The sequence below is a fragment of the Pelobates fuscus genome, chromosome 1 (genome assembly GCF_036172605.1).
Source record: "Pelobates fuscus isolate aPelFus1 chromosome 1, aPelFus1.pri, whole genome shotgun sequence".
NCBI classification, from domain to species: Eukaryota; Metazoa; Chordata; class Amphibia; order Anura; family Pelobatidae; genus Pelobates; species Pelobates fuscus.
The window spans coordinates 32,491,133-32,505,834 of NC_086317.1; the positions used below are offsets into that span (position 1 = coordinate 32,491,133).

At 40.5% G+C, this 14,702-nt stretch overlaps 1 protein-coding gene across 1 annotated transcript in view; it reads right to left on the reverse strand.

Annotated features, from left to right (window-relative positions):
* Positions 1-220: 220 nt before the first annotated feature.
* The window catches only part of SIM2 (SIM bHLH transcription factor 2), an 88,799-nt gene continuing 74,317 nt past the window's right edge, over positions 221-14,702 (reverse strand). The window contains exons 8-12 of the mRNA XM_063442548.1: positions 12,679-12,785; positions 10,020-10,167; positions 6,459-6,624; positions 4,397-4,799; positions 221-2,038 (exon numbers count right to left, since the gene is read on the reverse strand). Coding sequence (XP_063298618.1) covers positions 1,323-2,038; positions 4,397-4,799; positions 6,459-6,624; positions 10,020-10,167; positions 12,679-12,785 — 1,540 coding nt within the window. The 3' untranslated portion in view covers positions 221-1,322. The remainder of the gene's footprint in view (positions 2,039-4,396; positions 4,800-6,458; positions 6,625-10,019; positions 10,168-12,678; positions 12,786-14,702) is intronic.

Below are 14,702 nucleotides of genomic sequence, written 5' to 3' on the forward strand. Positions count from 1 at the left end.
GTACAGATAATGTGTCTACAAGAGAAAACTGGCCCTTAAAATGGCATTGTTACTAGCTGTCTTCCCTGCCAGGAATATTGTTATTGCAGGCCCATCATGAGTAATTATCTGGATTTATCAAAAGTTAGAGTGGCTTTTATTCACCACCTGTGGCTGGAACAGGGATTAAATGAACTGAATTCTGGGAATGTTTCACATGTGAATCTCGTATTGTGACATCTTTGCTCAGATTATCTTTTATTAGGCATACAAAGGCAGTGTTTGGCTGCCAGCCTGTTTGACATTACTATAGACATGTTAAAAAGGAGAATTGTTTTAATTGGCTTAACAGAAAGCTACCTGGAGCATTGTGTTACATGTGTCTAATAACGGGGGAGAGATGTATAATGTGTGGGTGAGACAGAAATTGGGCAACTGTGTGCAACTTGTGTGGCTGCACCAAAATACAAATATTGGTGAATTTCAAATTGTAGGTCAAAAACAGCCAATTTGGGAACATTCAGGGTTTCAGTTCAGATATTTTGGCCCTTAAATTTGCGTTTTCTTTGACTTCCAAACCATTCACACGTTACTGAATAAGTCTGTAAATAAGTGATTTGTAGTGAGTTGACAACTTGAAAAATGTAGACAGGTTTGAAATAAACTCTGACTCAGTTGATTTGGAGATTGGATAATTTGCATTTTTTTAAAAAAAAATTGGTTGTCATCATACCAAAATCCGATGTTTAATGAATGTATCCATTATTGGGCCTTTTTATTTTATATTCAGATTTGTGAAAACATTTATTTGTGAATTATTTAATTTTTTCTATAGCCTGATAAGATTACTCACAGATCTTGAGCATTGTATAAAACGCAGAGGAAAAAATAAGACTAAGGGGGATATATTTAGCAATTAAGTCTTTATTTATACATCTCTCCCCATGGACTTGCTTAATTTTTTCACTTTGTATTTATTTATTTTTTTGTTACAGCAGATTATATTTTCTTTTTTTTTTACTTTCCTCATGTACATGTTAAACTGCATGTATCACTTTCATTAATTCTGCAGTCGGAAATAGTGAAATATGATCCGGCATATGACTTCTCAAATGGCCTGGTCTACACCAGAGATTAATATTACTCTGTTTACGTTACTCTGGAGCTAAGAGTATGATTTCTTATCAGCTTTGGTTACACTTGGTTTGCCAAGGGCACATGTTTGTTTGTCCTTTAATGACCTTCAGTTTTGCAAGGTGAGTGATTGGTCACCATGTCTTATCCTGATACTGTGTGAATAATTCCATTTCTTTATTAGCAAACTAAAACCACCCATGATACTGTCACCTTCCATTGGTTATTATTACCGAAGTCCCAATATAATGTGGAAGTGCAGTTTCCCTTTGGGTCTCTGGGGAAGAGATGGATGACAGACTTTGGTTTTTGTAAATAAACGAGTTTACATCTTCAGAGTTACAACCATAGCTTTCTGTCCCATGATCTGCTCCGGAACACGGTGACATTTGGCATGTCCCATGTTTGGTTAACACATGATGGTAATTAAGAGGTACATAGGGCGCTTGTTCACTAGACTTGAAGTGCTCGTGTTCTGTATTGGGGTGCGGAAATTTTGGAGTCACTCGTTCGTTGTTTTCTAGTTCATTGTAACCTGTGTGATGATGGTTGACATTCCCATATCGGGTTTCCTTCATACAAATCCTTCGCGTCTGCTCATAAACCATTGGTCTTGGTAAGAGATGACTTAATTGTCCGATAGTCTTTGCATGAAGGCATTCAGACTTTGGCAGAACAGAATTGTTCAAAGCATTGGAATAGTGCTTCTCACTGGCAGCCATTTTCTCCTGCTGGTATCTGCTGAAAGTCAACTTGTTTTCCTCTTTTACAGTGTGGTAAATTGGCGTTGACCTGGTTTCCAACTTGTTGGTCTTCATGGCCGTCGCACAGTAGAGTTCATCTTTGTATCTGTTGTTCGGTCTTGACGATGAGCATCCAATAAATCCTTCAGACAGGTTGTCTCCATCACTGTATCTCTTAGTTGCTGTTGACATATGAAGAAAAATAAAGATATTAGTTGTGTTTTCAAAGATAGATTATTTATAAAATTCTCATATTGACTGTGCTAGAATTTCACTGATATTCCAACCCAGATATACTTAGACTGGTAGGGACTACTTTGCCTGATTATTTTTCCTACGCCTGACCTTGGCAGAACTACCGCAGTCTAGAAGTGTCAATGCATGGACTTGGCTCTATCTACAGAGGATCTCACAGTCTGGCAGGATCCTCCATAGACCTCAATACTGTACTCTCATACATACGCAAAATTACAGCAGTGACACGTTGGGTCCTGGTACTTCAACAAAAGACGATCGGCCGGAAGAAGGTGACAGTATCCACAAGGGGCAGGTTCAGATAAGTTATACTCACCTTTGCTTGCCCTCCTCCCCCGCTCAGCCACTGGACCCCCAACTGCAATGTCACTGTCAGTGGTCTTCGGAAATTATCCAAGTCGCCCAGATGGTTACAGTGCTGCTTTAGGACAGTGGATGCCTCACCAGTGCCTGAAATATAGCCTGCTGATAACTGAACTACTTCCACTTTCTCTCCACTACTATACTTTTTTTTATTAACTACATCATTATATCCTCAACTAGTAATAGCAAAGCATGACCCAGCTTTGTCATAACTGATTCTTTCCTCTCTTTTAACCCACACATTCAGTATCAACTTATTCCTTCTGCCTTAACCATCATCTCATAGCTCGTAACTGCCCACAAAACACTAACTCACTGTTACTGTATCCATCCTCTCCTTGTGGACAGGGCTTTCAAAACAGTATCTAGACAAAAAATAGTCACAGAGACTTTGTTCCACTGCATAGGACCTTATAGATATTTTTTTATTACTGAGAAAGTTGAAAGTATAAATCCAGTTTTGTAAAATAGTAACCTCCTAATAAAAGCATAGGAATTAGTCACTTAATACACTTATGTTTAGTAGAGTCCAACTAAATTGGAAACGGTGTTATGAAAGTGAATGTTTTTGGCTGACTATTTAGATCTGCGTTCTTGTGCCTAGGTTAATAATTCCTCATGGTAGATACAGTCTATGGACTATTGTAGAGTAACATGTTGATAACTCTAGTTTAAGGGGACTCTGCTATCTAAACAGTCTGTGTATTGAGTTTAAAAGAGATGTATGCTCATATCTCATATGTGACATCACTACCAACCCTTTTAAATGTTAATATAAATACATTTCCATTTATTTGGATAGTTAATACATTGCTAAACACAAATACACACACCAGTCAAGCCAAAAGACTTGCTTTTCACACAGAAATTCACTTTAACAGTGCTCTCACTACTGCAAGGGATTCTGGGTAGGCAAATGCTAATAAACTCAACAAAGAACCACATTTTTGCCTCATAATTCCACGTTATACATGGATTCCTTGGAGCATGTGTCTGCTGTATACAACAGCTTTGAAACACAACTCAGGAAGAGGAGCAAAGCCAGTGAACCACTCATGGACAGCTGTTTCGTTGTTAATGCAACTCATCAGCATGAGGTTGGTTACTGGCTTGCAATGGAGGCTTAGTGTTACTTGTAAAGTACATGCCGAAAGAGTTGTGGTGGTGAAAAAAGTGTGCATGAAAACCCCTTCCACCTGCAATAAGGGGATAGTTAATACATTGATAAACACAAATACACACACCAGTCAAGCCATGAGACTTGCTTTTCCCTACAGAAATCTCACTTTAACAGTGCTCTCACTACTACAAGGGATTCTGGGTAGGCAAATGCAAATGAGCTCAACAAAGAACCACATTTTTGCCCCATAATTCCACTTTATACATGGATTCCTTGGAGTATGTGTCTGCTGTATACAACAGCTAGACTGGTGTGTGTATTTGTGTTTAGCAATGTATTAACTATCCACTTACTTCGGGTGGAAGGGGTTTTAATCCACACTTTTCTCCCCACCACAACTCTTTGGTATGTACTTTCCATTTTTTTGGTATATATGGTTTGCAGAGATATTTGTCAGCCTGGCACACACAAGCACGGTGCTGTTATCCCCCTTTTTAAACCTCCTGCCGTAAACCAGAGCCGTAGAGTGATTGATGTGCATTGCGTCACTGGCGTTCCCTGGTGCTGGCTCCGCCACACTCTAGCCCTAGTTTGGGACTATGCAATTAATGTTTGAAACCAAACCCAGTATCACTGCAAGAATACCTACATTCTTGAATAGTAAAACTTTTCTTAAAAAAATAATTAAACCATCAATCTGCTGTACAGTTCACTATTCATTAATTTATTTAATTATTTTTTTAACACATAAATCCACCTTTTCTTCCTTTGAAACTAGTAACTCGTCCTACAACAAACGCACCTTCATAACTCTGAGCCAGGCAGTGCTGAGGTGGTGTCACCGTTGGATCGTGAACATTCTTTGGTGGAGAATTTTGCACTATAGAGTTGGCATAATGCCAGTGGCATTCGCCACCTGTCTGTAGTGTGCTGAAGAAAAACCGTGCCACTTCACAGGGGGGTGCTTGCGACTGTGCAAATCTAGGCGGCCTTCCTTGTTTCTTACCACCTAGTACGTGGGAATCGATGGGAAAGTGTCCATAGTGGTAAGGAAATGGCAAGCTGTACGCAGGGGTGTATAAAAGTTCATTGTTTTCCGAATTACTGTTCTGGTCTTGAGTCATTGCAGCATTTATCGTTGGGCTCCCTTTCCAGTTTCCATACTGGGTGCATTCATTTTTATCATTTTGGAAAGTGCTGTATGGCTGAAAAAGCAAAGAAATGACAAGATAACAAACACTAGTCTCTGTGTAGTGCCTTACAATGCTTAAAAGACCACTATAGTGTCAGGAAAACAAACTTGTTTTCCTGACACTATATAATCCTTAGGTCCCCCCCACTCTCTGGGCCCACTCCCACTGGGCTGAAGGGGTTAAATCCCCTCCCCCTGGGCTCCCTCAGCGCTGGTGACCTCTCCTCCCACTCCGACGTCAGCTCCCGAGTGGAGCCGAATGCGCATGCGCACCAGAGCTGCGCGCGCATTACAACGCCCATAGGAAAGCATTTCCTATGGATGTTCTGTGTGTTCAATGCGATTTTCGCATTGAGCTTCGGGGAAGCGCCTCTAGCGGCTGTCAGGAAGACAACAACTAGAGGTTGGATTAACCCTACAATGTAAACATAGCAGTTTCTCTGAAAACCTGGGAGACCCGGTTCCCAGAACACTTCATTGAGCTGAAGTGGTCTGCGTGACTATAGTGGTCCTTTAAGTGACTTGCATAAGCTCCCTCTTTCAATGAGAGAGACTGTAGAGATGCTTGACTACATGTGCTTTCATTCATTAAAAAAAAAAAAAAAAAAAAAAATGAATGAAGCAACTCATGAAGGTGTCAGAAAGCATTTGACAGTTGCTGTTAATCAAGAATTTTGATCATTCCTACTGTTAGGATCACATGCTATCCTAGAAATATCATCACTCGAAATCTATAACTATATTCTCAGTTTCCCATCCAATATGTCTTACTGGAATTTGGATTAATCACATAACAATGATATGTACAGCGCTATGGAATTTGCTGGCGCTATAGAAATAATAAAATAATAATATGGTAAAACTACCAACAAGGCTTTCTACTGAAGTGAGAAGTCAAAGTGAATTTCAATCTAAGGCCACAGAAACTGGACTGGAAGCATAGCATTTTTCCACTTTCGTTATTTTGTCCTTCAATTTTAATCTATTTATTCATTATTCTTATTTATTGCTGGTATTTATAAAGCGCCAAAATATCCCGCCGCGCTGAATTCACTTTGTATTCCCACTTTGGTGAATAACCCCTATATTATTTGGTATTAAAAACAACGCAGCAATCCAGTAATCCTGGATAAAATATGGCTTTAAATATCAATTCATTATGATAAGCGAACACTTTTCCTAACACAAAAAAAGTTTTGTAAGGGGATTTTGCGAGGGCTGAGAACTAATATAACTGTATTCAGCATTTTATTGATACTCAGTTATTTTATAATATTTTTTTAATTTACTTTAGAATATTTGACCGACCTCCGATATTTATTAAGGCCAAGGATTTATAAAAAAAAATTACAATTTGTGGAGAATGTAACTTTTAGTACAAAATAAGAAAGGTGAGAAAAAGTTGGGTTATACAATTTTTCCAATTCCGCTATTTGTTGCCTGAAATTTTTGTTATACTAACTCCATATTGTAAAGTGCTACGGAATCTGTTGGCGCTATATAAATGGCAATAATAATAATAATAACCCCGTAACTTGCTTATTAAATCAACCCCAAAATGAGGAGCAATCAGCTGAAACATTTCACTTGTTTCCATGGTGACTGCTGCACTTTTAGAATGTTGCCCCACATTCGCTCAATAATAATGCAGCTCATTAATTAAGGTTTTTACCTGGGGGTACGGATTTGTTCTTGATTTGGATTTAAGTTTCACCGGTTTCATTTTGCCTGGTTTCCGTGCTTCCTGTGAGGTAGTCATTGTGGTCCTGCAGGGAAATGGTGTTTTCGAAACCGTAACTTGCTCTAAAGACATCTGGAGGTCTTTGTATTCAATATCTCTACAAGGGAGAATAATGGCAAATATTAACTTTTTCATTCAATAAGTAGCAGAGTGACATGGGAGAGGAAGCTCTGTGACCAATAAGACTGTGATTACCCAGAGTACACACATTTCTTTATTTTACCTGTAGCTGCTATCAGTAAGAATAACAAGCCCTGATTTGGCAATGATACGTAAATTGCTACTGATTGCTAGTAGACATATATTACCACTGCCCCTGTGGGCTACTGCCAGCCTGTTTAGTGAAGAGGAGGCCAGCACATGCAATCTTCATCGTTCAGAATCTCTCTCCAACTCTCACAAGCCCCTGGCCACTATACACATCATCCACTGCACACACTCTGCGTCCACTGCACACACTCTGCGTCCACTACACACACACACACTGCATCCACTACACACACTGCATCCACTTACACACACTACATCCACTGCACAAATACACTCTGGTCCGGCCTTAGGGGTGTGTGGGCTGTGCGGCCGCACAGGGCGCCATGGGAGCAGGGGGCGCCGTGCGGCCGACACAGCCCACACATGGCCGGTAGAATAATAATTAAAAAAAAACATTTGCGGCGGGGCGGAGCTTACTTTGCGGCGGGGCGGAGCTTACCATGCGGCGGGGGCAGAGCTTAAAAGACAGGTAGGGCGCAGCTCAATGCAGCATGGGAAGCAGGAAGGAGTCCCTGCTTCCCCAACAACCAGCCTCCAGGATGTGAGGTAAGAAGCAGTGACTGTCTGCCTGCCTGTGTGTGTGTGTGTGCGTGTGACTGTCTGTGTATGACTGTCTGCCTGTGTTTGACTGTCTGCCTGTGTGTGTGGCTGTGTGTGTGTGAGACTGTCTATGTGTGTGACTGTCTGTGTATGACTGTCTGCCTGTGTTTGTGTGTGTGTGTGTGTGTGTGACTGTCTGTGTGTGGCTGTGTGTGACTGTCTGCCTGTGTGTGTGACTATGTGTGGGTGTGTGTGACTGTCTGCCTATGTGTGTGTGAGACTGCCTATGTGTGTGACTGGCTGTGTGTGTGTGTGACTGCCTGTGTGTGTGTGTGGCTGTGTGTGACTGTCTGCCTGTGCGTGGCTGTGTGTGTGTGTGAGACTGTCTATGTGTGTGACTGTCTGTGTATGACTGTCTGCCTGTGTGTGTGTATGGCTGTTTGTGGCTGTCTGCCTGTGTGTGACTGTGTGTGTGGCTGTCTGTGTGTGTCTGACTGTGTGTGTGATTGACTGTGTGTGACTGACTGTCTGCCTATGTGTGTGTGTGTGTGTGTGTGACTGTTTGCATGTAAGTGTGTGTGTGACTGTATGTATGTGATTGTCCGTCTGTACCTGTGTGTGGGACTGTGTGCCTTTAATTGTGTGTGTTTATCTGCCTGTGACTGCCTGCACCTGTGTGTTCCTGCCTGATCCTGTGTATGTGACTATCTGCCTGCGACTGTGTGCATGTGGCTGTATTTGACAGTGTATATGTGTGCATCAGACTGTGGGCATGTGACTCTACAAAAATGTACACCTCCATTCACACACAAACCTAAACTTGTATTTTTTATCTAAATTAAATGCCCACCACATACAGCCAATACACCCATTACAAATATCACAAATAGCAAACATATAGCATACATATCACACACAGTCATCACACCTGTCACACACAACACAAACATTACATCATATTATAGTATATTAGAGGGGAGGGGGGGGGAGCGCTGTGAAGACTTTTCGCACAGGGCGCCCAAAGGCCTAAGGCCGGTCCTGAACACACTGCATCCTTGTCGATGGACTCTGGGGTGGGCATCGTGGGCGGATGCAGGGGTGGATTCGGGGAACGGCCCCGGTGTCCAGACTCTGAGCTGTGTCTGATGGCTGCCTTTGCAGTAGGTAAGTTAGGTTGAGCAGCATGTTGAGTCTTACCAAACATGGCTACTTAGTCATATATAAAGTGAAATCTAAAAAAATATAAAATAAAAAAATGGAATACATTTTATGAAAACAAGAAGTGAAAAGTTCATGACAGTTGTCCTTTAAGATTAAAACATTTAAAAATTGTTTTACTGTACCTCTCTTGGCTCCTTATATTTCTGTAGGGAGGTAAATGTACCTGTACACCCCTACATTAGGGAGGGAAATGTCTGGAGCTCTACAGTACTGTGTGGAGGTACCAAGTACTTGTGTATATCCCCTCAAAAAAGAGAAACTATCAGGGCTATTTACTACACTGAGAATTCAAATTCAAAAGTGAATTTGAAATTTACGGTCAAACTAGCTAAACTTTGAATTCTAACTTTATTGAATAGGTCTGTATGTCCCTGACAATTTCCTAGTTTACACTGATTACTACTATTAGAAATATTTATTTATCTAGTTAATTACTTCCTTATTTATAAAGTGTGCACATGTTCCACAGAGCTTTACAATGGGAATAATAAAAAAAAAGACAAAAAAGAAATGACAAAATAAGAGAATAAATGTTCATAATTTAGGTTAGAGGAATATAAAAACACAAGAGGTAAAAGCAAGGAACAGATACGTATAACCAGAAGGAAGAGACATTCATTGGCAGGTGTGAGCTGGGAGCCTGATTACTCGTAGACTGTGTAGAGCATGTATTAGATATCTGAGATACTCAGAGAGTGTAATGGTGATGGGTGCCGTGGAAGTACAATTGGGGGGGAGTCGAGATTGGGGTTGAGAGGTGCAGGCAGAGAAATCTTTTAGAAGGTTGAGAAGAATTCAAAGATAAATTATTTTTGAAGGATTTCTGAAAGAACTGGAAGTTAAGGGAATGTGTGATAGGGTGAGGCATGGCGTTCAAAGGAAATGATGCTGCCTTCTAGAAGGGACAGTTACAACTTACGAATAGCACAATTTTTGCCTTAAAAACACCTTTTGTAAGATGTAATTATTATTAGCTGAAACGAAATTTTCTTTTATAATACAATTTATAGTACATAATCTTTTTAATAAATAATAATTTTACTAAAAAACAAAAAACATTTACATATCCGATAACTCCAACAGTCTTCTTAACCTGCTGAACCCAGACTGGGTTAGACTCCCTACCCATTATTTTGAGTTTTCTCCAGGGTTCGAGTCCAGTAGATATGAAGATGAATGTGGTGCGTTTGGGAGTACGATTAGGCATTTGTTTGAAAAATGATTTTGACAAATGATTGTGGCTCAGTAACTACAATTTGAAAATCAGTAAATAAGTCAGGCTCGCACAGTTTGATTGGCAGTTGGTGCACTAAATTGCTAAAATGTAGCCCACAACGAATCTCTGTAATAAGCCTCGTATCACCATCAATCATAAATGTTTAATAGTTTTACATTTTTTTTTTTTTATTGAGTTTTCTTCTTCAGCCAAGGGGGTGTATTACCATGGAACTCTGCACTTACGTGAGCACGTAGTTCACACTCACAATGCAGTGAGGTCTCGATGAACGACTGTTGTGTACAATGGTTGCGTAGCTCTGCACCCAGACCCAGCCTCCGTGCTTAGACAGTAACCGGTAATATTTTGTTGTGACCTGGCCTTTCACCAACACTGGAAAAAAAAAATCCACAAAAAAAAAATTAAGTAAAAATATGAAATCATTTTTGTATATAATTTTAGAAAGTTTACTAATTGAAGATGCATAAAAACAATAAAAAAAATAGTATTTCTTATTTTTGCTAGTTAGGACCTTACAATCTTTTCATTACTATTATATTCTTCCTACACAGATATTCACACATATTCATGAATATTGGGAGAGCAGTACTGTATCTCACTCAGGGCACTTATTAGGAGCAAGCGGTTTACAAACTTTATAGTATTTATTTTTCCTACAATAAATCCTATTTACTATGTATTCACTGCTCAATTAACCATCTCATTATTTTTTTTTCTTTAAACCTACCCAAAAAATTCCTAATTCCAAATTTTGTACTATTTAATAACCACCTATAAGAACCCAGCAGTGATCATAACTACTATCCAGTGTTTGGTGGTTTTGAGACTATGAGTTCACTAGGTATGATTACAAATCACTGTGAATGAATCAGCATTCACTATAATAATATTTACTAATAACGACTGTATCAGAAGACACTATTCTCATTTATGAATTGTTTTTACAGTTATCAGTGGGTCGAAGTGCTAAGTACAGCAAATTCCAGAGCTAGAACACTTAGATTCACCATAGGTTACCATATCAACATATCTTTGTATACGTACCGGGTTCCCATTCTAAGAGAGAACAGCATTTTTATCAGTGATAGAAGAAATTATCACAGATTGGTTTTTTTTGTAGATCCATAAAGAAAAGATGAGCAGTTTCAGACTTTCTCAGTGCTTGTAGATACCAAACACCATGTAAAAGAGTTTTTCATTCACTCTCAGCCAACTGAAGTTGAAACAATGTAGCTTCATGAATTAGCATATTGCCCTTTGTGACGGACTGGTATCATTCTCTGAGGTTGCCTGAACCTATATTTAGGTCTACTGAACAGACCTGTACCCCCCTGTTCGGGAACTGAATAGAACTTGTGTGGTCCACCTATTTATTAACTTAAAACACCGACCACCCATGTCTGTTAACCACAATTTAAGGATTAACTCTAGTGCTTGCCCTGGGTGTTCGCCGTTCGTATAACCGAACACATGTGGTCCAGTGCATTTTCTTTCCTGAACACACGCAGCGGTACTAGGTCGTTGAGTGCGTGGAACTCATTTCGGCTACACATTCTCGCGAATCCCGGTTAAGATGGTACTGCTCCCAGTACACTTTCCGGACTAACTAGACGAATCATGTTTGGAAGATCGAATTTACCGACTGGAGGGAGCTTTCGCTACCTAAGAGCCAGGGTGTTCATGCAGGAAGTCCCGGGAGTCAAAAATAGTGATCCTGTTTCACCAAACGAATCTGAGCGCTTTTCAGATATGTTGGGCGCTCAGACACAGGCAATTCAGGGATGTAAGAATTGTGGGGTTCCTGTAATGTTTTCCTATGTTTTTCCAGTGTTTTGTGATATTTTATGTTAGTCCCTGTAACTGAGAGATAATAGAGTTATCATGTATCCCAGGTCAATTATCTCTCAGACCCAGAGACTCTTGGGAAAAAAAACATGTAAACTTGCTGTAGAGACCTACAGCTGTGTTTGGGCTAATAAAAATCAGTTGACTCCCAGAATTGTGTATCATCCAGTTAGAACACCGTTTCTTTACAGCTCCAGAGTATTCCAGCAGAGATCTTGCATCTTAGGATTTCAGCTCTGCTATACCCTTTGCTCAGAATTAACTGATGTTACATGCGTGTTATTTGCCAAGGACAGTATTGCAGATGGGCAACATGTTCATTCATGGAGTGAAACATTGACTCTGTTGATGAATGAGGAGATCAGAAATGAGAGCTCTCGCCTTTATCAGCTTGGGACCCAGAAATTTTGTGTATAATGGGTGATAGTGGTTCCTGTATGTGATAATACTGGGTAATTATTTTGTGATTGTTATTTAACCTCTTAGTTATTCGTTTCAGGTTCAGAATTAGATGTATCTGATGAAAAGCTTAGAGACATGAAACGTTAGTCCTTTTGTCTTTCTCCTTGTTCCTCAGGGGAGAACACTGTTTTCTATAGTCAATGAATCAAAATAGGTATTTTTTTTTTGGGTAGAGGCTTCTTTTTTGTATCCCTCTTTTATTGGTCAGACATTCTGTTTGTTTCATTTACAGAATGAGATACCTAAATATTGTTGAGTTCGGTGTATTTTAGTTACATGTAGCTGAGTCTTGGCTACCATCCATTGTTCTCAATACAAGATTAGCCCCATCTCACCCCACCAGTTCTCCCAACTCAATATGCACTCCTCTCCCTAGATCTTTTTCGGTATAGCTTGCTGCACCCACATGTTTTCTTGGTGACCCAACAGCATTTTGATGGTTTTCTAGCACGTAACATGGGTCCATTAGAAATCTCATAAAGACTTAAAGGGATAATTCTTCTGGTTGTCCCATATTTTAGTTAAACTAAATAAAATGTTTATTTAGTGAAAGGATATTGGCTCTTACAGACTTACAGAGATGATGAGCGTATCGAAGGTGGAACACGTCACAGCCATGCACATGGTGATAGAGGGTTTTCTCAATTAAGTCTTGCGGTTCATATCCAGTTAGTTCAGCTACTCTGCAAAGAAAATGCTACATAGTAAAATATATTTAATAATAAAAAAGGAACATACTAAAGGAAGCAGCAAGCTGACAATGTGACCTGGGGCTCTGATGCCTAAATACTTAACACGTGCACAGACTATCACAACATTGCATAATAATTGAAGGAGCTTATTTACTAGATTCTGAATTGTATCACATACAAAATTCAGGCTACAATAGCTGATCTGGAAAAAAAAAAACTATCTTTACTATAGTCACAGCTAGGTTCTTTCAGATAAAATTTTGCCGTTTTGATTTTAATTCTGTACAATTTGATGTTTAGTGAATAAAGACTTCATGCACTTCGTAAACATAGCTGTACAGATAAAACATGTACACGTTAAAAAAAGAATATCCCAATCATATAATGCTCTTTAACAGTCAAACTAGAACACATGAAAATTAATTAAAACCTGCCATGTGTTTGGGTCCACTCAGCTCCCAAACAAGTTTTAGCTCACATGTAACATCACAGAGGGGACCTTAACATTTTATCTATCAGGTTGGCGATACCCGAGTAAAGTGTTTAAATGCCAGTAAAGTCTCGCCTTCAAGACTTCTCGAGGCCTGCACCGTTCCTGTGGAACTCACTTCCCTCCTCCGTTAGATGCTCACCCAGTCTCCACTCCTTCAAAAAAATCATTAAAAACCCACTTCTTCATAAAAGCGTATCTATCCTTACCTTTTTGTGCCACTTTAAGCCACTCCCTCTAGCATGTAAGCTCATTGAGCAGGGCCCTCAACCCCTCTGTTCCTGTGTGTCCAACTTGTCTGGCTACAACTACATGTTTGTTCGTCCACCCATTGTAAAGCGCTGTGGAATTTGATGGCGCTATATAAATAATAACATAATAATAATAATAATAATAATAATAATAATAATGCTAGGAATGTTCCTTCTGTATGAAAAATGCAAGAACCCAGACAATCATTTCAGCTTTTGGGTTTCCCCAGTGATGGCAACCTGATCCCTGCTAGGCACAGTGGGCAAGGGGTCCACAATATTACCTTTTAGACTCAGAAGTACATCTATAAGGTTTATTCCCCAAAACAACAAATTGTGGTGAACTGAGAGCAGATTGTGAAATGTTTTGCAAATAATACCTGATTTGGAAAGAAAATCCAACCAAGCAACAGCTATTATATCTTGGACATTTTAGACTAAAATTTGTCATTTGGTTTTCAATTTTTACCATTGGAATTTAGTGAATATACCCATAGATTTTTTTTTTTTAGAGAGCTTAGCTCATATTAAAAATGATATCCTGGGGGGCGGAGCCGAGCCAGCGAGCCGACTGGTCGCACTTCACACGAGCTCCAGCTACATGGGCTCAAATAAGCCGATAAATCGGGACACAGCGACACGACTAGTGAGAAACCAAGCTAATCGGACTGCCACAACGCTTATGCACCCGGCGGTACCAAGACCAACACTCTGCATGCCCGGGAACCGCTATGGCCGGATTGGGCCTACCGGAGGAGGAAAGGGGGAAGGACGGCCGCCTTCCCGCCCGACTCCACGGTCCTCAAGCAAACAGAGAGCCCTCCCTCCCCCCCCTATGGACCGGTGGGGGATATCCCGGTCCCCGCCAGACGGGAGATGCCACACGCCACACCAAGCGACAGACCCCACGAACCCCACTATCAACGTGGTGGCGAGGGCCTCCAAGATGGCGGCGCTGACAGACTCAGCCAAGCGAGACCCACAACGACCAGATGCCACACCAGGTGCCTGTGACCCTGCTGTTGACCCCATCAATGCGATCTTTGACCGCTTCTGGGCCAAATTGATGAAGCGATTGCACTTAGCGACGAAATGTCCCCAGCCGCCCTCACAGACCAGAACCTATGGCGGGAGGAGACCAGGGCCTTCACCCCAGGGCACAAAGAA